General features: G+C 43.2%; 1 protein-coding gene across 3 annotated transcripts; it reads left to right on the plus strand.

Moving 5' to 3' along the window:
- The first annotated feature begins 168 nt into the window (after nucleotides 1-168).
- Nucleotides 169-25,141, plus strand: relb (RELB proto-oncogene, NF-kB subunit). Of its 3 annotated transcripts, XM_086261734.1 has the most exons (13): nucleotides 169-1,816; nucleotides 2,419-2,487; nucleotides 11,019-12,325; nucleotides 12,419-12,493; nucleotides 13,229-13,398; nucleotides 16,310-16,585; nucleotides 17,354-17,520; nucleotides 17,619-17,710; nucleotides 18,126-18,257; nucleotides 18,381-18,485; nucleotides 19,828-20,043; nucleotides 21,048-21,119; nucleotides 22,690-25,141. In XM_086261734.1, the coding sequence occupies exons 3-13, from the start codon at nucleotides 12,292-12,294 to the stop codon at nucleotides 23,112-23,114; spliced, it is 1,764 nt and encodes a 587-aa protein (XP_086117860.1). In that variant the 5' UTR covers nucleotides 169-1,816; nucleotides 2,419-2,487; nucleotides 11,019-12,291; the 3' UTR covers nucleotides 23,115-25,141. The 3 variants fall into 3 exon arrangements, with proteins under 3 accessions (XP_086117860.1, XP_086117861.1, XP_086117862.1); XM_086261735.1 differs by lacking the exons at nucleotides 169-1,816; nucleotides 2,419-2,487 and having other exon boundaries at nucleotides 7,638-12,325; nucleotides 12,422-12,493; XM_086261736.1 differs by lacking the exons at nucleotides 169-1,816; nucleotides 2,419-2,487; nucleotides 11,019-12,325; nucleotides 12,419-12,493; nucleotides 13,229-13,398 and adding an exon at nucleotides 14,447-15,031.
- The last annotated feature ends 520 nt before the right edge of the window (nucleotides 25,142-25,661 follow it).

Consider the following 25,661-nt stretch of genomic DNA (forward strand, 5'->3'; position numbering starts at 1 on the left):
GTGGAGCAAGACCAGGTGAGCCATCAAATGCAATGATAATACAGCATGCAGTAATGTTACTAAATGATATAACAATATTATACAACTGTTATAAGTTACGTGTGATATTTATATTTGTGCTTTATCTTTATTGTCTTTTCTCAGGAGAACAATCTCAAATAGATGAAGACCTGGTCAGCATGGTGATTGAGGACTCCCAGCCATTTAGCATTGTGGAGGACAAAGGATTCAAAAGATTTGTTAAATCATTAAATCCTAGCTATGTTCTCCCCACTAAAAGGTCATGAAAGCAGTGGAAATTTAGTTTTTACAGAATAAAATGTGAACAGGCAGGACTGAGGCTCAAAGCCTCAGTGTGTAGCTGTCCATACCTCAACGTTACAAAAGCACAACCACTGTCCACACCCCAACCACACCTCACCTCACAGTAAATGATCATTTCCATTTCAAGCATTTCCAAATAATCATTTCCCATACTGCCACTATAAATATACACAGTATACTGCCATCACTACAATATACATGTTTTACACACTCCTTTTGTTGTTGACATTTACAGGCTGTGTGCAAAATGCCACACTCTTCAAATTCATGCCAACTAATATTTTTACGTCCAGTAGGTGTCCTGCTAGAGCAAATCTGTGATCTATGTCTGTGAAGGTTCCTTCACAGACATAGTAGAGCAAATGAAGCTTCAAGACGCTTTGCACTGGGGTGAACCAATTGGATGAAAGGCTTCAGTGCTTCATGAAGCTTCATCTGCCCATCACTAGTTCTTAGGATTTGGTTCTTGTGTTTAGTGCTTGAGTGTTGTATCAGCCCTACCTGTGTCTGTGCTCTGTTTGGGTCCTCAAGTTTTGTGTTGTAAAACAGTCTGTGTGTTTGCTGTTTTACTTTGTAGGTCTGTGTCTCATTATGCCCATTAGTTCCAGCTGTGTCCCCTCCTGTGTGCCATTTCCTGATTGCCTGGTGTGTGTATTTGTAGGGTCTGTCTGCCTGTGCTCCTCGTCGCGTCGTCTGTGTTTCTCTGTGAAGCTTCTGCATTTCTCTGCATCATTTTGGTATATCTCCGTGTCTCTCTGTTCCTCGCCTCGTGTCCTCTGTTTGTGTTAGTTTTCCCAGTTTAGGTTTATGTTCAGTTCTGCCCTCACCTTGGGTTTTTCACTGTAAAAAAATCTCCACCTGCATCTTCACTGCCATCTGCATCTTGGGTCCTCATTCATTCCACCACACGACTGCTGCCCCAGCTGTGATATTTTGAATAAAAGTATTAAAAGTTTTGATTCCTCTAAAAAAGGTTATATTTTTAATCTTTGTATTTTGGATCATTTCGAAACATTTTCTCATCGATTCTTAATTAAGAGGCTTCTTCGCTTCTTAAGGCGAACAGGAAGGTGGCCTTGGAGTCAAATGTCCCAGGAGTCAAATGTCCCATGAGCCTAGGTGCTGACCATTACGGGGTCCCTAATGTAATAAAACCTGGGACTCCCAGAAGTGAAGAAGCTTCTTGTTAAAGACTCCCATGACCTGGATGAATGAGAACACAAACATGTTCTAATGTTTCTTGAATAATAAAGAGCTTTGCGTGTTTGGTCCTCAGACGACATCGAGATCATCTTCAGGCGAGAGTCGTGGAAGGCGAACGGGGAGTTTGCCCAGACAGACGTGCACCGACAGATCGCCATCGTGTTTAAGACTCCGCCCTACGAGGACCAAGACATCACAGAGGAAGTGGAAGTCAACCTGGCCCTGCGTCGCATCTCAGACCAGATGGAGAGCGAGCCCGTTACATTCAAGTACCTGCCTCGCAATCCAGGTCAGTCAGCACTGGACTTCCCTAACATCCTCTTCTGCCACACCAACCCTCTGCACGTCCTCCTTCACTACATCCATGAGCCTCCACTGTCTCTACTCCCTGTAGATTCACTTTTCCGCCGGTCTCCCTCCTTGTTCTGGTCATAAAGTCCACTGTCCTCTCTCCTATACATCTCTACACTTCCACACTTATGTCATCAGGACCAGCCACCTTTCTGTTCTTCCTCCTCTTCATAGCTGTCCTCACTTCCTCCTCACTGCACTTTCATGTTCATTAACTGTCCTCTGTCTGTCACCCTCTGTCTTATTTTCTCTCAAAGTACTCCTTCCACCTTCTCTTCACACTCTCCTTACTTGTTAGTACATTTCCATCCTGCTGCACATCTATTCCAGCTCGATCACTTTAATAATAATTCAATTCTGTTTTATTAATTCTGTGTCAAATCACAACAACAGTTGCCTCAAGGCGCTTTATATTGTAAGGTAGAGCCTACAATACAAGTCCATATCTCCTTCCTTACAACTCACTGTAAGGCTCTTTGAATACTTTCCTGTACGTCCTCATTCCACCAAGTCTGCTTGTCCTCTTTCCTCTGTCCACAGGATACTCCAAACACCCTCTTGGCAGTGCCCTTCAGCAGTTAAGTACTTTAGTACTTTCCCAGTAAACTGGTAAGTCATCCTTGAGACTACCATCTGGTGCTGATCAGCTAAATTTGCCAACTTGCAGATGTCATCCTGAGTGCACCTTCCTCCACTTATATACATCACGTTATGGTCCTCCCTCTTCTTAAAGCATTCACCATGGTCCTCTCCATCTTTTTTGGCAGGATCAGGGAAAGTTAATCACCTAAAACATTATAATTTTGCTTCCTCATTCAGTGTTCAACGAGCAGCTTTGACTTTGTAGCTTTAAAATGAGTGTTTTTCTGGAAGTGGTTTCAGATTTGCCTCATTGTCTTGCATGGTGGCAGCTAACATGGGTGGTTTTATTGGTTTTTAGCAGTCATTCTCTTGTATCTGGAGAATACTGATCAAAGAGAAAATGTAGAATCACTGTCTCATACTGGAAGATTGTTCCATTTTGGTGGAGTTAGATTTTCATAGTCTAACTCCACCTAGGGTTAACTCACCAGATCTCAGTTTTGAACTTGGTGGGATCAACCTACACACTTTGCAGTTAGGAAGCCTTTAAATAAAATCCCCTGCTTCACAAATTAAACAGCTACCACCTACAGTGTGTGGCCAGCCAGTCAATTAGATGTTAGGTGGGCGACACTAATGTGAATTTTCGTTTGCTGTCTGTGCTAACTCGCTAAGTTGGACACGAAAAAGTGGTTTAGAGCAGCGCTCACATCAGCAAGAAGTCAAGTCAGTAACAACCAAACTGGGAGTAATGATTTGGTTGATATTCGCTTCACTGAGGACACTGATGTTGCTGCTAAGCAGATGATGGAGACCTGTCACATCTCTTTGAAACAACAAAGATGTCAATCATCAGCTCGTGCAGCCAGCTCTTAAACATTTTATCATTTGATTTGTGAAATAATTGGAAAGTGAAAATTAGTGGGGTTAATTTGTGATTCTAAATGTCCCTGGGTGTGTATGTGATAGGGCTGCCACAAACGATTATTTTGATAGTCGACTAGTCACCGATTATTTTTGCGATTAGTCGACTAATCAGATCATGCATCCATTGGACGTACAACTTATTACACCAGCAGCATCTGCTCTTATATAACTATCATTAGCTTACAACTTTAAGTGTTTAAGGTGCTAACTAAAAATAAAGACAAGATGATAGTTTATTAAATTTTAATGAAATTTGCAGATTGTTTCAGTGAAGTTTAATAAACTCCTTGCTATCTAAAATATAACAGGACACTGGAGTAAATTCTCCAGCATCTCACACTTCTGATAATCAGCTGTCTGCTTGATGTTTATTTAGCTGTGTAAAAACTATAACTTTAATCTCAGCCAAACCGATTTACTCAGGAACAAATAAAATACTGAAAAAAAGCCAAACAATAACATTTTTAAGTTATCTAAGTGACTCATGTTTAACATGTTTAACCTGAGTAGCGAAAGACGGCGGTGGGTTTGAAAGCGATTTGCTGGGAGTCCGGTGTTCTCACCGGCTCTACTGAGCCTAGCCCCCGGCTAGCTATCGAGCTAGTGGGTAACAGACGTCTCCGAAAACGTCGGAGGGCTTTTGAAAATATGTGGTGTCTTGATAAACTGAGCAGATATTTGAGGTTTCCACAGCTACATTCTCGCCTGAAAATATGTTAAACATTTATTTTGACCCAGAAAGAATAATAAGAGTAACATTAAAACTAACCAGCTGCCGCCATTGTTGGAAACTGAGCTGGGCCGCGCTATGAATTCTGGGACACAGCTTCTTCTTCTTCGGGGTTTAACAGCAGCTGGCATCCTTGTACATGCAGTGCTGCCATCTTCTGTTTCAGTCCGTTATTACACTCTTAAATCCCACTACTTATTCCTGCGTCTGTTGTGATCTTACAAAGCTTCAAACGACGCGTTGACTATTAAATCAGTCGTCGACGATTTTGATAGTCGACGTAATCGTGACTAGTCGACTAATCGTGGCAGCCCTAGTATGTGAGTGTGAATGGTTGTCTGTTTAAGTGTGTTAGCCCTGTGACAGACCGGACATCTGTCCAGGGTGTACCCTGCCTCTGGGAGAGGCTCCAGCTCCCACACAACCCTGATAAGGATAAGAGGAAGAAAACGGATGGAGCGGAAAGATGTATCAAGTATATTCTACACTGAGTGTTGGTGAATTCATATATTCACTTAAACTAGGAGGACAGGTGTGGTTTATACTAAGCCCACTGTGTAACTTTGCTATATACTAGATGTACCTATTGAACGTTGCATTTGGACTTTCCAACAAGGGGAATTCTGTATGCAAGAAGGCTTAGTTATCTCTATATCAATTACAACAAAATGAAACTAAACGTTCTCGCTTGTGAGAAGAATAGAAAACTAAGCAGTAATCGACCACAAGGGACGCTTGTACTTAAGATTTCTCACTTTAAAATAACAGGCTGTGGTAATACTGGTCTGTATACATGGGCAGGATGTTGTGCAACTGTTGCTTTACAAGCATGTAGTAACCAAATCAGGTGACAAGCAAATCTTGTATTTAAAACAAAGACAGATGAGTTTGCACTGCATTGTGAGCATATTTGTTTCTCTAGAAGAGACGGTCTGACTGGACCTCTACTGTACCTGAGCTACAGGGGTGGCTGTAGCTCAGGTGGCAGAGCAGGTCAGCCACTAATCAGAAGGTCGGTGGTTTGATCCCAGGCTGCCTCCTGGCTGCATGCCAAATATCCTTGGGCTGGTGGTGGTCAGAGGGCCCGGTGACGCCAGTGTCCTGCAGCCTCGCCTCTGTCAGTGCGCCCCAGGGCAGCTGTGGCTACAATGTAGCTTGCCATCACCAGTGTGTGAATGTGTGAATGTAGTGTAAAGCGCTTTGGGGTCCTTAGGGACTGAGTAAAGCGCTAGTGAACCATGTTTCACGTTTGACCCTTCGTCTACAAGTCATTGGGTGAATGGGGATGATCTGTGCTTTGTGTGCACATCTTTGTACGAAATCTGCTTACCAGCTGTTTTAGCTGTTTGCTGGTTTCATGAGCTTTAACCAGAGATTCTGGTGTTTTTTGGCAAAATACATGTATATTTAAAAATTGATTCAGGCTTTAATTAATCGATATTGCATTATTCAAGCTAAAATCAATTTGAATCAGGAAATCGATTTTTATAAACCCACCGCTAGAAACAAGCCAGCAAAATATGTAGAGTACTGTGCAAAGTCTTGAGCTGCCCTTCATTTCTTCACACATTTGTTTCTCCTCAACTTTTTTCAGTTTCCTTAGATTTGTAGATTTGGCTAAAGAAAGGAAACTAATTGTGTTTTTGCGACAGGCTGCTAGTAACAATGTGCACAAAGACACAATTTGAAACTGGTTCTTTGCTAAACTGTTATGTGTAGACACAGCACTGGTTCATCCTTGTGTTAGTGTATGCTTACTAGAGTAGGTCAGTGGTCAGGTATGGTCAATGACTGGGCTAAAAATAAATGTAAAAGCAGCCAATGTCCAAAGAAAAACTTTGAAAGACCTTCAGAAAACCTAAACGACTGTTGCTGAAGAGATAAAAAAAAAAAAACATTACAAGAAAGTCTGGGTCTTTGGAAGCAAAATGTATAGAAAGTTTTTTGATTAGAAGTTTAAAAAAATATTATGATTCAAGAGGGCGAAGCCTGAAAGTGATAAACATATAATTAGAAAATAGTGCTAATTATAGTCTGTTCTATATTGAGTCATTAGTTGCTGTGGGTTGATATTTTGGAGTCTAGCCTTATGGGGGTGGCCAGTACACTGAAAATAAAAAAGGGAAGTTTTAAAATTATGCGACAAGAATACTTCAGAGGGAAACTAGGTGTAGGAAGACTAACAGATTAACAGTAAAAAGGGTACCAAATCCTTTGCATAGTTTAAAGACTTAATAGTTCTGTGGACCTAGGCTTTCGGTTTCCACATAATCCAAGACCACCTCTGTGACATGTAAAACTGAGGTCATGTTTGGCCTGCTGCACAAAATATTGGATACAGTAAAACAAATTTACACTGGCAAAAGAGACACTCCAAACCTTTCTTTTAACCCTCAGCTAACCTTTTTTTTCCTAACATCACCTGACCATTTAAATCAGATTCATGTCAGTTTGGCAGGTGTATGATGTTAGTGTAACCAGTTTCTGCTTCACCCTCTGTAACAGGCCGGCCCAAATAAACTCCTTGACTCTGCATTTTGTTGTATTTTTAAAGAAGACAAGGAGTCTCTGGTTTGTCTTGATGCATGCTCAGCCATCCAGGTATGCAAACCGCAAAAGTTTGATTCTGTTCATCTGGACGTAGCATTTTCAGTGGGAGAAAAGTTTCGTCACTCATCCATGTGACTTCTTCAGTCTCAGCTGACTGTAGGTTTCCCCAATCTTATAAATAGTACATTTGCACAATAACTGAAACCAGCACACTGAATGAACAATGGGCTGGGAGGTCAGTTTTTTGATCATTAATATGCAAATTGTGACGTTCATTGCTCAACAAACACTGATCAATGGTCATGAGTACCATTCACAGAGAGTTGGGGAATGGCTGCATTTACGGCATTGTAAGATGTCAAAAGATGTACCCTTGGGCCCCTTCCATGATTCAGAGATGTTTTTTCTATTTTTATGTAAATGGCCTCCTTGACTCCGCCCTCAAACCAGCGTTCCTCCCTGTCCAGGATGTGTACTTCCTCATCATTGAAAGAGTGTCCACTGGCCTGTAGGTGTAAATAGACTGCAGAGTCCTGGCCTGACGAGGTAGCTCTTCTGTGTTGTGCCATCTGCTTTGCCAGAGGTTGTTTGGTTTCCACGATGTCTAAATCCTGGCAATCCTCCTGGCACTTAGCAGTGTACACTATATTACTTGTGTCGGGGGACCCGATCCTTGGGGTGGACCAATTTTTGGCACAGCATGTTTTGGGGTTTGCTTAGGCAGCAGTTGTCCTTCTCTCCTGGATGAACTGGAGCTTTCTTTAGGCGCCTTCCCAGATTTGACAAATGTCCAGCTAGGATCACCACATTTACTCAGGCCTTCTTGATGTGATGTTCTTCTGCTTCCCTGGCTGCTGTGTCTATGGGGATGGTGTTCGTTCTATGCTGTGGTGTCCTGATGACACCCGGTTTGTGCTCCAGTGGATGCATATTAATGATCAAGGACCTGACCTCACAACTTATTGTTCATTCAGTGGGCTAGTTTCAGTTATTGTGCAAATGTACTGTTTATAGGGTTGAGGAAACTTGCAGTCAGCAGGGGTCACTGCGTTCAGCAGCTAATGACACTGCGGTCAGCGTTTTGGAAAGCCATAGATGCAGAAGTAGTTATGCCAGAGTTGGTGCGCTACTGCCTTAGCAGACTGATTAAGGCTGATTAGAAAGGCCTGAGCCATCTTTGGAAAGTTGTTTATGACCACAAGCACATCCACTGATTTGTTTGCTGAATCCTCCAAAAATATTTTTGTGCCGTTCCTTGGTGGCCCTGGTGACCTGCTTCATCATGGACACCTTTTAGTACAGCAGGATGCACGGTTGACGGAACAACATACAGGTAGGTCTTAAAGACTCGATCCAGTAAACTATCTCTTATGATCAACTTGTCCCAAGCCTTTAGAAGTTTCTTTGTATCGGCTGCTTCTTTGGCCCACTCTTTCCTTGATGGTCTCCGCCCACATTCCACATAGGAGATCACTCTGCACAGCACATCATCATGTGTCCCACTAGGTCATCTTGTAAGAAGGATTCAGATTCAGACCAGTTCGGTGTAAGCACAGACTGAGAGAATTGAGACAGGAGAAGAGAATGTGGCCACACTTTTGACTCATGTTTACTATGGCCCTGGAGAACAGCTCCCACCTCAGCCTGTGCAACAGCTGCACTGAAAAATGACAAACTGGTCACCGCCTGGGGTCGGAACACTTGTACCCTCTTCCATATAGGGTTGCCTCTACAAGGGATGTAATGGATGACCTTATTCCATCAGCATTGACAATGTGTCCCAGGAATTTCATAGACTGTCTCAGAAAATGGGACTTCTTTGGAGCCAACTTGAGATTGTAAACCTGTGGTCTCTGGAAAACCACTTGCAAGTGCTCCAGTGCCACTTCTTCTGTGGCAGCACAAACCAGGACATCGTCAAGACAACATAGCACACTGAGAAAGGTCTGATCTCTGAAAATGGCTAACGTCATCCTCATGAAGGTCGCTGGACTGTTGCACAATCCTTGTGGCATATGATTATATTCGTATAATCCAAATGGTGACGTAAATTCGGTGTACTTACGGTCCTGCTCATGCAGCTCCACATTATAATAACCTGAAGTCAGGTCCATTGTAGAAAATAATGCGTTTCCTCCTATAGCAGCCAACGCATTGGCCAAAAGCGGAAATGGCTGGGCATCTTTGACAGTTGTAGCATTAAGTCAGCGGAAGTCATTACATATTCTCAACTCACCAGAATTCTTCCAAACTAAGACCAATGGTGATGCAAACACACTGCAAGATTTCTGAATAATTCCCCGTTCCTCCATTTCATTCTGTGGTAGTTTGTCATAAATTTGTCTTAGTTGGTGGCACATGTTGGCATGGCAACCGGAATGGTTTGTCATCCACAACTCGAATTCGATGTAGGCAAGCTCGTCTCTTGAGATGATGGACACAAACTGTGCTATGAAGCCAACTAGTTTCTCTTTGCCAGCTGGTGAAACTGCACGTGAATCAATTTCAATATCAGATAGCCCCAGATTTTGTAGCACTGCATGTAAGGGGCTACCACAACTTGTCACTTCCTGTGAAGATGCATTTTAGGCTCACTGGCTTGTCAAAGGGGTTCAACACTTTTACAGGGACCCATCTATCACTTTTTAGATATGCCACAGTTCTTCCAACCATAACCAATCTTGGCCTGGACCTTGAGCCTGTGGGTTCTATAACTACAGCAAAGACCACCTCCCCACTATTGATTAGCTGCAGCCTGCCCCAAACTAGGTGTTCTGTCGGTGGCTCCAATGTGACAGCTCTCTTTAGCTTGACAGCTCCAATCTAATCACCAACGTGCTCTCGAACCACCACGCCTGATATTGAACTCAACAGATTTTTATTAGCCAGTTCTTCAGCATTCAGGGCCTTACTGTGTTCCTCTCCTAAATATAGGAGAATAAGGTCCTCACTCTGCCCTGCAACCACCAGCATTGCCACAACAACTTTGCAGCCATACATCTCAACGGTAATGTCACACACACCTGTTGGAACTGTCCTTGAACAACTACAACCAATCAGGACGACATCAGTGGGTTGGAAGGTTGAGGTCTCCAATGCTACATGACATACCCACATAGCAAGCAGGTCTGGCCCGGATCTGGTATCAAGTCGGCACTGCTAGCTAACTTCTGGCATGATAAGACGTATGTCATCCAGATACGGGCCAGGCCTGGTATAGATGGCACTATGTGATGGCATGCCATATCTGGCTTGATTGTGGTTTGGTTTATGTGGCCCAGGCCCACAGAAAACAGGTCTGGCCCTGAAGAAGATCTGGCATCAAGCTGACACTTCTGACTGACTGGTGTTTTGTCAACCAGATGTGGGCCACGTCTGGCAATGATGGCACTATTTATGTTCCTATTTTCCTATTTAAATTAGAAGACCAAAATGCCATGCTGCAATACTATACTGCTATGGTAGCCAATGTTTCAAATGCAGGTTTGACAGGTTTTTGAGTGTACATTTCATCCAAAACCTAGTGAGGGTTTACTCATCTTTGCCAGTGGGAGGCTGTAGCTCAGGAGGTAGAGCAGGTTACAAACTGATCGGAAGGTATAGTGGTTCGATCCCTGGCTCCTCCAGTCTGCATGTCAAGAGTATGAATGTAGTTAGGAAGCACTCAGTTAAGCGAAAGTGTGTGATTAGGTGAATGTGGCATGTTGTATAGAGCACTTTGAGTAATCTGGGAGAGTAGAAAAGCGCTATATAAGAATCAGTCCATTCACTGTCTGAACAGAGTTCAGCATGTTACTTTTGCACTGTTTTGCATGTTCTGGCACATGTTGTTATTGCATGGCTTGATTAAGTTACACATTAGGCTGACATCTGGGGCCAGAGCTGAAACTGTTCTGGGCCAGCCCAGGGCCAGCATTGTCTCTACAACTGGCCTATGGCTGCACACCACCTACAGATGGCCCACATGCCGCAAAGAATGACGGCCCTTTCGTGGCCCAAATCAGGTTTGCCAGAGGTAATCCACACATGGGCCAGCACAGGACAACCAGTGTGTATGCAACTGGCCTTGTGCTGTGCCCATGTGTGGGCCACCTCTGGCAAACCAGTCCCAAAAAACATATGTATTATACAGTGTTAAACAAATGAAGAGTACACCAACTGGTGTACTAAATACTTCATACACTGTGTTCGTCAGTTGATAAAACAAGTTTTATGTATCGATAAAACATAACTACTCTAGATACAACTCACCTCTCGTATAGCTTTAACAGACTGGGAGTGATTACTGCAGCCAGCCTCAAATAAACGGCCACAACAACAACTGTATAAAAGACTTTTTTCTTCTTTACAGTCATTGTGCCAAACCAGGAGGGAGGGCGCTGTTTCCCCATTGCACTGACAGTTGAGGCAAGTGGAAACACTGTTATGTTAGGAGCACACCGGTGACAGGTGTAGGTGATGCTTGGTGTCATGAAACACTGATGGTCTACTTTTGACTCAAGTAAAGACATGTGACCTCCAGGAAATGCTGTGTGCCTATAAAGTTTTAGCTAAAAACAGTTAAAAAAACAAACAGCATATTTTGCCTTCAAAATATGAGGACTCGCAGCTTATCCTCTCGTTGCAGAGCTCAGGCTGAAGCGTGTGGGTCATGCCTGCAGCTGGCTTGCTTTATTTTTGTTTTTTAATCTGCTCCCTGCTGAGTCACTGCTTCCCCTAAACGCCCCGCTTTCGATTTCCATTTCCTTTAAATCGTCTGTCTTCTGGGCGACCAGCAGGTGTCGCTGCTGCGCCTCGTAACTTTTCAGCAGTTTGTCAGAGTTTTTAAGTTGAGAGGAGAAGAGGCGCCGTTTCTAATGGGGGGGGGTTTTGTTTTTGTTTTTTTTGAAATTGTAACTTTTACTTTGCTCTTATGAAATTCCCACTTCTCCCTGATTGGAGGAACCGGGAGAAACGTGATAAAGACATGATGTAACCAGGAGAAATGCATCAGAGGGCGTGTGGCTGAGAAAGAGCTGGCTTTTTGACTTCTTTGTGCTAAAAATAGGTGCATTAGCTCTGGGATAGAGGCTAATTTGAATAGTTAAAAACCGATTTGCATATGCGCTGAAGCCGATATGAAAACAAGACGAGCTGCCGATACGTGCGGTCAGTTTACATATATAATGAGGGGGGAAATCGGCTTTTAAGGGTAAAATGCCTTTTCTGGCCTCACTATGATGCATTATGCAAATCAGTAAAGCGCCGTTTGATTAAAAGTTTGGTTCGTGCTGTCGCGGGGGGGGTTTCCCGTCTGTGAGGTGACGTTACGCGCGGAGGGGGATTTCCACGCGTCTAGCAGCCAATCGCGAAGCCTGCCGGAAACACAAAAGCGGAGCACACTTAGTTCCACGCATGGCTTCGGGACGGTTTGACATTTCTCCTCGGGATCAGACAGACACTCTGAGCCGCTGTGCAGTCTAACTGGTGGTTTAAGGAGCTGTTTCAGAGTTCAGGACGAAGGTTTGGGCCGAGACGGAAAAAACCCAGAGTCATCCGGTTTGGAGAGTTCTCAAGGAAGAATTCAAGGACACGACGGTGGAGTTTAAGGTCCTCAAAGTGGTCTTAAAGACTGTACGCATGCCATGATAGACATGGACATGGTCAACGGTACCTCTGGTGGGTGGTTGTCTTTTGTAAACCTGTTGAATCTTTGCGTGTGTTTGTGCGTAAAAGCGCTGACATCATCCTGAGGCATGTGATTTTTCACAGCAGAGGAGACAACACCCCTTCCCGGGATTGACCCGCAGGACGACAATTATTCGAGCCTCAACTCTATAGATTTCGGTGAGTGGTGGGTCTTTTTTGTTTTGTTATGTTTTGTTTTGTTTTGGCTCTGCGTGCATCTGCCGGAAGCGGGGAGGCATTACGGTGACCTGAGATGACCTCTGGCAGGAGGCGTGAACCATCATCAGAGTTCCTGCTTGTTTAATCTTAGGTTGTCTTATTTCCGATGTCAGAGAAGGAGAACTCAACATTTGGGACATTAAATTAAACGTGAAAAAAGTCACAACAGCTGATTTCTCTTATCTAACTTTGAAAACTGTGCTGCAGATGCTTGCTTTGTTTAATGTTTCATGATTTCTGACAAAGTGTCAGACATGACAGACCACAACCACCCCAAAAGGTATATTTACCTGCAGATAACCACTGCTCTAGATTCACTTTCACTGGTTAAACTGAGGCTGGCTACATGGCACCAGGCTTGTTTTTTTGTTTTTTTTATTGGTGCAGTGCTGAAACAACGTGCCACAGATTCATGCACCAGTGACAAAAACAAAACAGAGGAAACGGTTCATGTGAGGTGGTAACCACTCAAATTCTGACACACTGTGTCTTGTGACACGTTGCCACGTCTTAAAATAGATTGCAGTAATATACTATTAGGTTTGAAAGATGTTAATGGAAGTGTTTCTGCTTTCAAATCCAAAAACATAAAGAAACAGCACAGCTGCTGCCCTAAAGTGGTGTCAGATTTTTATCACATTTGCACTTTCACCATCAGTTTGTATTCATTCACAGACCTGATTCAAGAATATATCACAGAAAGTGAGCAGGTAGCACCCTCCCTATCTGGACTACCTGGACCACCTCCTCCACCTGCTGGCCTCCCCTGTTCGACACCAACCCCCATCCACAAACCAACGCAGACATCCAAGCCGGTGCTGGTTGCAAGAGGCACCTCGTCTAAGGTTTGTTTGTTTGTTTTTTGTTGTTGTTTGTTTGTTTGTTGTTGTTTTTAGGTGGTGTCATGCAGGGTGTTGATTTTTCTGGTTTCCAGCTCATTTCACAGTTTCATACGTTACCCAGAAAGACTGCTGGCAACACCCAAGGGTGCCAAGCAGAGAGGTGTTTATATCAGCTGTGGGCTGTGAAAGCTGCCAGCCTGCGGTGAATAGGGGCATAATTTTTTACAGTTTTTTTTTTTACAATTTTTTTTCTTGGCAAAATTTGTGCTCATTACTTCGATCCAGGTTCTATTGAACTAGATCAAGTCATAATCAATATACCTGATACTTAATTTATAAGAGCCAGAGAAATAAATGTCAGTACATGCACCTATTTTGTAAATACTCAATCACTTTGGCTGCTATGACTGTATAACAGGTAGAAAACTGGAGTCTAAGCTGTCTGGAGAAAGGTTATGACTAATAAACAATGATAACAATAATGATGGCATTCTTATTTTTAGCCTTTTCTTATCTTAGCTGGGCAACATAAACATTAAAACAGTTAATGGATTCAGCTAAAACTTAAAACATTTTATTTATGAGAAGAAACTGTTAAAATCTGCTTTTGGCTTCTCTGATTGTTTTTTTTAGGTTTTCTTATCATTTGTTTATGCAAAGCAGTCACACAGATGGGCAGGTTGTTATGCTCTTCCCTCGGTTTATTATTAGCAACAGTAGTTTTATTTCCCATATTGTTTTTGTGCTATTATTGAAAGGCGGTTGATATAAAACACGTTCAGAGGAAGCGTCTGTTCCTCCTCCTCGGCGGTGGCTGCAGCTCTCATAATGAGGCTGTTGTGAGGATTGAATGTCGGTGGTATGAAGTGCTGCATGATTCATGTGCAGCCTGCAGACGGTTGGCTATTTTGCTGTGTGGCACAGAGCAGCCGTTAGGCAACTCGGCAGGTCAGGCTTCTACCAGAAAGCACGTGGTTTACAGGCAGCGGGAGCTCAGAAAGACTGTAATCTGATAAGAGAGGCACTGTAGTGACCGCACAGATGGGTAATAATGAAGGGCGGTAGAAGAGTAGTTCAGCCTTCTCTTAGTGAATGAGCTGCACAGGTTATGTTGCTGGGTTTGAAGAGGTTTTGCAGCTTGTGAGGCAGCGTGGCACACCTCTTTGTGCTTTTTTTTTTTTGTTGTTATAGAGGAGGTGGGCTTGGGGAGTGGAGAGGACATTTTGGAAGAGCTGTAATCTGACTCCTGCTTTCAGTTTGCCATCCTTTCTGTTTACAAGCCAAACCCACCGGAGACGAAAGGTTGCATTTTTCACCCCCGTGTCAGTGCTGTGATTGGCTGAAGGGCGTAAGGCTGAGCTGACTTCCTATTTCCGTTTGCTGGCTCGGTGTAGCAGGCTTTTGTTGAAAGGTCCAGTCCTTTTTTTTTTTTCTTTTCTTCTTTTGGGGAGGGGGCTAACACGATTGCAGGGGTGCATACAAACACTTTGACCAAAGACGTCTGGGGCTCGACAGGATATTATGAAACATGATCTCATGCAGAGGTATCACCACATCTCTGCAGCGATGGTTTAATGATTCACAGCAACACGTCTGACAAAGGAGGCGACTTCTTTACTACTTTTCTTACCTGCAGGTTTGATCATTATCATTCTTATCTTCTGTTTTTTTTTTTTTTTTTTGATTAGCTACAGCAGATAGACTGCAGTGAGTCGGGTGAAACTTGATTTGTGATAACTTTGGGTTCACGGTGATGTAAGAGAAAGCAATCAGGCGCCTCGATGAGCAGAAACAAATGAGCGAGGATGGCACTGCAGAGAAAGAGAGAAACTAAAAGCAGCAAAGACAAAAAAGAGATACAAAGTCTTGAGTGGGAGCGGAAAAAGCTCGGTGGTCTGCGGTGTAACGGAAAAAATAAGACATCATATGCAAGAGGAGGAGTCGCAGAGCACGAGGTTAACTCTGCTCACTGATAGAAAGCACATGTATGGAGAGAAAACAAAAAGAAACACACGCCATGAGTCAGTTCTTTCACTGCATGCTTCATCTGTAGTGTCATCACTGCCCAAGAGACATGAGGTCGTTTTTCTTCATTAAAACTATGAAGATGTCGAGGCGGGGGAAAAAAAGCTCTTTCAGCAGTAAAACCGCAAAACCGTGTAACATCATTAGACTGTTAATACAGACACACTGGTGTGTAAAAAGTACCATTGTAGTATTTTAGCTTGTCAAAGTGGAGCTACTTTCAGCTGCTTTATATAGAGTGTCTCAGTTTAACATGGGGGTTCCCAAAATGGGAGCTGAGCTGCTACAAAAAGATGCAAAGTAATCATTTAGAAATATTCTGAGATATTAAATTGCATTTGTTGCCATTTTTGACACTTTTCTCTCATTGTATTTTTTTAATGGTGAAATACTGAAACATCACACTTGGTTTTTAAATTAAATAACCTAGACGTTCGGAAGGGAAACATTTTATTAAAAGGATTTTATGAAGTTGTGCTTTGAAAGTGAGTCAGTGCTTCGAAACTGTAGATATTCTTATAGGTTGTAACTGGTTGCGAATGCCTGCGTATTTGACTTGGTGACTTCATCTCCTTTACACGTAAAAGGCTGATCATGTATTGTCGTCACCTCACCGAGGCCGGTGACGTGGGCACCTAAGTTTGTGAATGCGATAACTTGAGGACAAGATGACGTAGGATTTTGTAATTGATACCACAGGTGCGTCTGCTGGGAGTCTGAGGGGTAGCACTGGCAGTTGCCAGTACTTTTATTTTACTGCAGAAGTTCAGTTTTTCTTCTTGGAAGAGTGTTGAGAAAGGTCGATAGTTGATGATCGGAAATCTAAAGTGCGAGGTAAATATGTTTAAGTCAATTTTTTTAAATTGCTTTCTCTTGTCCCCCCCATCAGCCAGTCCTCCCTGTCATGGATATGGCATCGACTCATCCTTCCTCTGGGCGAGGGTCCTCGTGTTTGCTGAACTCGAAGAACTCCGGCATCCCGTCCTCTCAGAACCGAGGCGACACGGACATTCTGGAGCGTGTTCTGGACAAGCCCAAGCTCGCGATAGTGGAGGAGCCCAAAGACAGAGGCATGAGGTTTCGCTATGAATGTGAAGGACGCTCGGCGGGCAGCATCCTGGGAGCATCCAGCACCCACACTGAAAAGACCCTGCCTACGATAGAGGTAGGAGTTTTTGTTTCAGAAGGGGAGTTTACACGACCTCAGAGGCAGTTAGGCACTTTTAACCACAGCTGATCCTGTTTACTCTGTTCACTTGACCCCTCCTGTCTGAAATGGGTGGAGACAGAAAAAATGTGGTTTGTCTGAATCAATTAGAAAGTCCCCACAAATCCCAGCTCAAGTGCAGTGAGATACAAGGAGGTATATCCCCCAGCTGCTTACTAAAAAACACTGCCACACACATCTACACGCCACGATCATTCACACATTGACTTGGTGGTTACCAGGTTATATAAAGTTTAGTCAAGGAAATGTCCGGTTGCATAATGGATATTAATAGCGGTGAACAATGGTGTTAACCTGTCATTGTTTTTGGATGAAACTGGTACCTGAGAGGACTTAGTTTTGCTTTTATTTATATTTTTATTGTAATACATCAGGAAATCTGTAATGACCTTCTAGAAACCTATTGTTTAAAGTCTGCCCCTGAAAAATGTCTGAGGGGGAAAGAGACAAAAAATCCTGGAGCAACAGATAGAGAAGGTTAATCGGCTTTTATTTCAACTCTTTTCAAGCCAAGTTTCTCAGATGTCAGGGTTATCTGCTTTAGTTTGGCATATTACAACAGCTTTGGTCTGTTGGTCAGGGAAAAAATTAAGAACTTTAGACAACTTTTTCTGTTTTCTATCAAGAAAATCACATTAATAGGCATCACAGCTCTGAACTTATTCTGGATTTTTGCTATAAATCTTGTTCTTTTCTTTCTTTCAGATTCAGGGTTCCATCGACGGCTTAAAGAAAGTCAACGTCACAGTTTCTTTGGTGACCAAAGACCTCCCACACCGGCCTCACCCCCACTGCCTCGTGGGTAAAGACTGTCCAAATGGTACAGGGATCTGTTTTGTCACATTCAACCCTCGCAACAACCGACGTCACAGGTGAGCATTCGCCTTCGATCCCTGCCATTTTGATACCTTAAAATTCGTGGTGTGTCTTTACATTTTATTTGAACAGTTCCCCTTGTTTTTACACCCAGCTTCGCTAACCTTGGTATTCAGTGTGTGAGGCGGAAAGAGCTGGACATTTCACTTCAGAAGCGAAGAAGTCTAAATATCGACCCATTTCAGAGTGAGTGGGAGACGTATGCCAATACACCGCACCTTAATCTCCACGTTATTCTTCATTCAATAATACTAAGTGCAATAATCCTTTCTGTCATCGTTGTATTTTTACTCAGTTGTATATAGTATTTGTATTTGTATTCTATTTTTATCTTATTGTATATTTATTTTATTTTATTCTACTGTATATAGTATTTTATTTTATTCTATTCTGTACAGTTGTGTACTGTATTTATTCTTATTGTATTCTAATTTTTGCCTCATAACTTTTGCACTGTCCACTTCCTGCTGTGACAAAACAAATTTCCCACGTGTGGGACTAATAAAGGTTATCTTATCTTATCTTATCTTATCTTATTCACATATATAAAGGCAGTTTTTTCTGTCCTCACTGACCCATTTTGTCTCTGTTCTCCCCTCAGCCGGGCATTCGAAGGGCATTGAAGACATGGACATGAATTCAGTGCGTCTGTGCTTTCAGTGCGAGCTCGAGTGGCAGGACGGCAGGAAAGACCATCTCAGCCCGGTGGTGTCGAAGCCCATTTATGACAAGAGTAAGACATAACCAGACAAACACACCGAAAAGCCTTGACCGCAGTCAACCAAGCGCGCCAAAAATAAGGCAGCGTACTTCCCTATTCTCACGCTTTGTCGTGCATGTTTTTTTTTAATTCCAGAGGCAACAACTACATCACAGCTGAAGATCACCCATTTGAACCTGTATGAAGGTCCCTGCACTGGCAAGACGGAGGTCTACATGTTGTGTGACAAAGTGCAGAAAGGTAACAGGAAAGTTTTTTTGAAGTTAGGTTCCAGGAGTAGATTACATAAAACAAGTCCAGTTTCCGCTATTCAGAAACGCGACAAAGAGCCTGATTACAATCTAAGTTTACTTGTAGGGCTTTGGAGCTTTAGTTAACTTTTAAATGAGATTTTTGTGTTTGTGTTATTAAAAAAAACAACCCACACACACCCACATTTTTGTAACTTAAAGTAGAGTCACATTGTGTTTTTCTTGACTAAGAGAAAGCATGTGACGGGGTGCCCAGGAAGGTGGTGCGGTGCTGCATGAGGAAGTCAGGAGTGTTAGAGAGAAGTGTGAGAGCGATGCAGGATATGCATGGGTGCACTGAGACAATAGTGTGTGGTAGGAGCGACAGACTGGTTAAAAGTGAATTTGAGAAGCTGCTTTTGAGAGCTTCTCAAGCTGGCAGATGAGGTCTGACTCTGTGGAATATTATGTTTGCGTATGATGTGTCGGTCTACACGGGGAGCTGTGGGGGTTTCCTGTGTAGAGAAAAGGAGTGAAGGTGAGAAGGAGCAAAGTAGAAAATGTGTTTTGGTGAGGATGATGGAGGAGGTGAAGGTGGTTGAGTTTAAATACTTGGGGTCAACCATCCAGAACAACTGGGGTGTGAAAAAGAGGTGAAGAAAAGGGTACTGGGTTGTGACAGAAGGATACCAACATGAAAGTAAAAGTTAAGAAGGCAGCTGAGAGATCAGTTACATTGCATGAAACGTATGAAAAGACCTGGAAGAAGCTGAGTTTGACATGCTGAGATGTTTGGAGCTCATCACAGCGACCGCTCAGGTTGGATGGTTCTGGGACAAAGTAAGAAAGATGAGCCTGAGTTTGTTTGGACATGTGAGTGAAGACTTGCAGGTAGAAAGATGCCGTCAGAGAAGAAGAAAGCACAAAGAGGAGGTGTGTGGATGTGATGAAGGAGGACTTGTAGGTGGTTTCCAGGTGGTAACGTGCCCTAAAGAAGAAAACTGTTGTGACCTAATTATTTTGAATTAAAGTATTAAAAGTTTTGATTCCTCTAAAAAAAGGTTTTATTTTTAATCTTCTTTGTATTTTGGATCCTTTTTGAAACATTTTCTCATCGATTCTTAATTAAGAGGCTTCTTCGCTTCTTAAGGCGAACAGGAAGGTGGCCTTGGAGTCAAGGGTCCCATGAGCCTAGGTGCTGACCATTACGGGGTCCCTAATGTAATAAAACCTGGGACTCCCAGAAGTGAAGAAGCTTCTTGTTAAAGACTCCCATGACCTGGATGAATGAGAACACAAACATGTTCTAATGTTTCTTGAATAATAAAGAGCTTTGCGTGTTTGGTCCTCAGACGACATCGAGATCATCTTCAGGCGAGAGTCGTGGAAGGCGAACGGGGAGTTTGCCCAGACAGACGTCCACCGACAGATCGCCATCGTGTTTAAGACTCCGCCCTACGAGGACCAAGACATCACAGAGGAAGTGGAAGTCAACCTGGCCCTGCGTCGCATCTCAGACCAGATGGAGAGCGAGCCCGTTACATTCAAGTACCTGCCTCGCAATCCAGGTCAGTAAGCACTGGACTTCCCTAACATCCTCTTCTGCCACACCAACCCTCTGCACGTCCTCCTTCACTACATCCATGAGCCTCCACTGTCTCTACTCCCTGTAGATTCACTTTTCCGCCGGTCTCCCTCCTTCTTCTGGTCATAAAGTCCACTGTCCTCTCTCCTATACATCTCTACACTTCCACACTTATGTCATCAGGACCAGCCACCTTTCTGTTCTTCCTCCTCTTCATAGCTGTCCTCACTTCCTCCTCACTGCACTTTCTCATTCATTAACTGTCCTCTTTCTTTTTTCTCTCTCAAAGTACTCCTTCCACCTTCTCTGCACACTCTCCTTACTCATTAGTACATTTCCATCCTGCTGCAAATCCTTTCCAGCTCGATCACTCTGTTTAACCAATCAAAACAAACCTTTATCGCCTTTCTTGGTGTCCAGCCTCACATACAACTCACTGTAAGCCTCTTTGAATACTTTCCTGTACGTCCTCATTCCACCATTACGTCACCGGCCACCACCATCTTTCCTTCGGCATTCCTTGATACCATTCCTACTCAACACTTCCTCATCACCTCTCTTCCCATCATCTACATGTCCATTGAAGTCTGTCCTACTCTTTCCCCCCTTGGGGACACTCTCTGCCACTTGATCCAACTTGCTCCAGAACTCCCCTCTCTTTTCTAAATGACATCCAACCTGTGGGGCATACGCACAGATAACAATGAAAACCACCCCTCTGATTTCCACCGTCACACCCATGATCCTGTCTGACACTCTCTGCGCGTCCACAGCACTATGTACACCACAATAGAACATTTTGAATCCACCTCCAGCGCTCCTGGCCTTTCCACGTGGTCTCCTGCACACGCAATACAGCCACCTTCTTTCTCTCCATCATGTCAGCCAGTTCTCTCTCCTCTTTACCAGTCATAGTGCTCACAAATTAAAAAAACAGATGCAGCAGATTATTGCTAAACACTGACAGCGTTTCATTTCTCATTTCAGACCCGTACGAGGTGAAGCGGAAGACAAGGCTAAAGTCAGAGGTGAACCTCAAGGAGAAGCCCTGTGTGACAGGTGAGGTTCAGACTGTCAGTTTGATCTTTGTGTTTTTACAATTCAGCATGTGAACTGTTTGACTGGGGTGTGCCACCTCTCTGGCTCCATGTTTACATATTCTCACTCAAAATATTGTGACTTAATACAACAGGAAAAGCACAGCAAACCAACATTTTAAATCTAAACTTTTTGGATTTCATCATGCAAAAAGCATAAAGTGCCTTTAAGTGAATACAATTATTTTTATTTTAACTTGACACTCAGTCCAGATTAAAGCTATTCACAATCATGTTCAAACTGCTTGTTAAATGATAGCCAGTCTTCTCAAAATCCAGGTTTAAACTGTAGTCTATCTGCCTGACTTCAAGAACCGCAAAGCCCCTTTTCCACTGATGCAGGACCAGTCCATAATCTAGAACCTGTTCCACATATTTCCCCTGAAAAAGGGCCGGTGGCATTGTGGCCCAGGTTGGTGCCACAGAATTGCTGACACCAAAACTGAAACAAAATTAAGTGTGCAGGAATTTCACCCATGACTAGCAGATGCATTTTTTATTTATTTTTTTGCATGGAAATTACTCCAAAACCTGCTAGTAGCGTTTGGGTCTCAAAGCTTTTTTTTCCTGAGAAAGCCCCCCACACCAGCTCCACACCAGCACTGCATTGGTGGAAACGAGGTGCAAGTGAGCCATTCATTTATTTTCCTCTGGAAAAAAGGGCGTCTTGGTCATGCTCACTTGGGTAAATTACAGAAACCTCAGTGGAACAGTTGAGTTGGTGTTTGTGCCATTAACCACACCTACTAAGAGTCAACACGTCTGCTGTGAAGATGCACTATTAGACACATGGCAGCTTCTGTAATTGGGACGAATCACAATGCCCTTCAAAAAAAAAATCACACTTAATCATTTTCTGTCTACTCATCACTGCATGATGAAGAACAGATCACATGCTAACATGACATTTGCCAAAAATGCCAAAATCGACCACTGGAATACACAGACATGACAAAAGAGGAAGTGGTCAGCCACAAATACTCCTTATGTGACATGTCATTTCTATGACTGATTATCACATGAAGATAGACTAGTTTTATGTGTTATACATATATAGATACACCAAACAAGATAAAGATGGTGTGTAATAAAAGCACAAAGGGGTTAAAAGCAACAGGGTAAACTGTACAAAAGGTTAAAACTAAAGAGCAGCAAGTTCCACCTTCATGAAGGCTAGTTCTGGTTGATGTCGACTCAGCTGTGGGGTTGTTTTGGAGGTTTTTCACAGTTATTTCCATTTCATAGCCTGGTCTGACTGATATAAACAAGGCAAAACAGTCTTTGTGGCATAAAGTACTACAGATTAACAATGAGACAAACACCTTTCAAAATGATCACACAGCTGGCTCTGCACTTCTCCTCCCGTAATCTCAGTGAAGACCTTTTTCAAGACTGGCAGCTGTGTGTGTGTGCTTTTTAAAAAAGGTTGAGAATCACATGTCACAATCCAGGTACAAAGACCTCCGTCTAATAACTGACCATTCATCATGTTTCTAACAGCTTTGTTTTCTCTGTAACGTAATCTGTTTCAGCCAAGAGCGCACCTGCCTCAGATCAGGTCATCCAGTTCCTCCCAGAGGCCCAAAACATGATGTCGCCACAAGAGCGGTCGCACCCTGTCCTGCCCGGCACACCCGCTGCGGCGGAACCGCGTTACTGCAATCCAGTCGATTCAAACACAGACGAGGCGGCCGTTTACAACCAGTTGGTAGACATGCCTGAATTTTGGGAGGTCTTCAATAACCCAAACTTCTCCTCACTCGTGCCTGGCAACTTGGACATCACTGCCTCCCCCTTTGCTAATGTGGATATGAACTTCAACCAGAACTCCGGCTTCCTGCAGGACTTTTCCCATTACAGTGACTTGCAATTCAACATGCTCGTCAGCGAGAGCCAGAACCCGCAGTTGGAGCCGCAGGATAGCACGGTTCAGGTGAAAACGGAAGAGGAACTTTGAGGATCGTGTAGCACAGTTTACAGCTGTTTCTGTCATCTTTTAACATCTTGGTCACTTCCTTGCTGACAGTTTTATGTCACTGCCATGTGAGCACATTAAGCTAGTTTACCGCTTCCCCTTGTTTCTAGAACTTGTGCTAAGCTAACAAGCTATCGCCTGCTTTGTTTTTAGTATGAGACTGGTACTGATTAGCGCAGCAGAAAACTGAAACCATCCTTCAAAAGTGGATACAAGTGCCAAAATGCATATGCTTGTCTCTCTAGAGTCAAGTTTGAAAAATCCCATCAGCCACTTGAACTTTCATCACAGAATATCATCCATTTAATACATTTCAGAGGTTTTCTCTTGATTTTTAATGGATTTGACTTTAAGTCAAAGGTATAACTCCTACTTAAGCAAAATAACACGTTACATGCTGCTCCGATGGTCTGATGACAGTTAAGGCTGCGCATAGCTCTGCAGGCCGAGAGATTCCACTTTAACCCCTTTGATGGCACTGGTTCAGAGCTCCTTTATCCTTGGCTCAGTGCTCTCATGCTGGCACACGTATCCAGTTCATCCCAGACAATGGGTGAGAGGTGGGGCTCGCCATTTACCGTCACACCACTTTAGAATCGCCGGAGACCCACGCACAACTGTGCTGCTAAGCTGTTTGTTTTATTGGCTTACTCATGTCTAAACACAACAAGTTAGTCAGTACTAAACACTTAGCTAAGTTTCACACCAGTGATCATCAGTGTCTGATCTTCTGTGACAACTTACAATTTATTTTTTTCCATCTGAGTGTTTTCTGTTTGAGCTGGCACTCAAAGCAGTTTTTTCACTGTAAGCCACACACACACACGTCAGATTCTATTAAAAGTGGTCCAAGGAAGGAACAATGGTGATGCTGTGGCCTCTTTCAGCAGGATAATACACCTTGCCACAAGTAAAAAAAGGTTCAGGAACATTTTAAGCCATTGACTTGGCCTCCAGATTTCCCAGATCTCAGTCTAATCGAGGATATGTGGGAGCTGCTGGAGGTCTGCGCCTCGATGGGTCAGGGCTATTTTGGCAGCAAAAGGGGAACCAACACAGCATTAGGCAGGTGGTCATAATATTGGGCCTGATCAGCAAGCTGTTTGTTCAGCTTTTTCAGTTCGTTCACTTCTCATTAGCACACAGGGACCTCCCACCACCAGTCCCCTATATTATGTCGTCTGTCATTATCAACTTGAAATGCTGTCAAATGTAAATACAAACTAGTGAATATAAAAATAACAAACGCTTCGGCTATCTTGAATCAGAGAAGAATATATGTGGCATTTTTGGTGCTTGTATCCACTTGTGAACAATCTTCCTGTAGTGAGTTATCTGCTGCGCTTGCTCTGCTAGACTGCAAAACCATTATGGAGCAGAGTGCCTTCTTTCCTGCTGCTGCTTTGCACTTTGTTGCCCTGTATTTAACCCCGTACCTTTTTTTTCTTTTGCTCCCAAAGCCTTGCTGGCCAAGTCTTCGGGAACAAGTTGGCATTCCTTATTTTCCATAAGTGCTGCAAGCATTAATTTAAAGCCTACATTCAGTGTGGAGTTTAAAAGGAGAACTCAAACTTCTCCACAAAAGCTGTAAACTTCCATAATTGCAGTCTGTTTTAATTGCAAGGTGAGACTAAAATGGCACGTATTAAATGTTTGTGCGACATTTGTTTTGTTTGCTTAGCTGAAGCTGCCGGCAGCATAAAAGGGTTTGGTTTTTTTCTTTTAATCACCAAAAGTCTCAAGTACAGTAGTTGGGGATCAATTCTTCTTTGTCCCTGTCTGTTATTGCTCTCTGTTGGCTGCCACAGCCACTGGCTTGTTTAATATTTAATCAACATAAATGTAATAGAAAACAGCCCTTTTCCTATTTCTGGCTTTCTTTGTGTCAGTTCCTTTTGTTTGTCAGTTTCGCTCTTGTGCTAAGCATTCAAATTTCCAATCGCACCTTATCACATGTCTGCCCACAGTGTAGTGCAGTAGTCGGAGAAAAATAAAATGTCTGTGTGTAACTTTTGTTGTGTCATTACTTCCTGTTGAGGCAGAGTGAGAGGCAGAAATAAAAGATTAGAGTGCGTTAAAGGGGATGTAGGCGCTGCGACTCAGCTGCCGCCCACACACATTCCTGAGCTGCTCTCTCACTTATAAAAACAATGATTCTTGGCAGCTTCGACATCTCCGAGATGCTTTTCGGCTTGTCACGTCGTAGTTTTAAATATCTTCAATGCCTCAAGAGAACCTTGAAGTACTTGTTTGTCCAACCCATTAGACAGAAGCCCAGAGGATATAAATCACCCTATTGTTTATGGCTGTGAGACACCTTGAGGTCGCTTTAGTCACAGCCTCTCAAAAGAAACAATAGTTATTTTTTTCCCTTTCTTTTCTGCCTAAAACATGACTATCACTTCTCACAGTAATCCAGTCTGGGAACATGCCCTATTTGTGCTTTCCTCTTTAGTTTTTGTGGACTCTGGTGAAACACCCACTCTTTTGTAACTCTGTTGCTTTTGGGGAAACTTGGCGATTGAGACA

The sequence above is a fragment of the Aulonocara sp. 'chitande type north' Nkhata Bay genome, linkage group LG14 (assembly GCF_057382095.1).
Source record: "Aulonocara sp. 'chitande type north' Nkhata Bay isolate Kocher_YH1m ecotype deep benthic linkage group LG14, A_spYH_male_GT1.1, whole genome shotgun sequence".
Classification (NCBI taxonomy): Eukaryota; Metazoa; Chordata; class Actinopteri; order Cichliformes; family Cichlidae; genus Aulonocara; species Aulonocara sp. 'chitande type north' Nkhata Bay.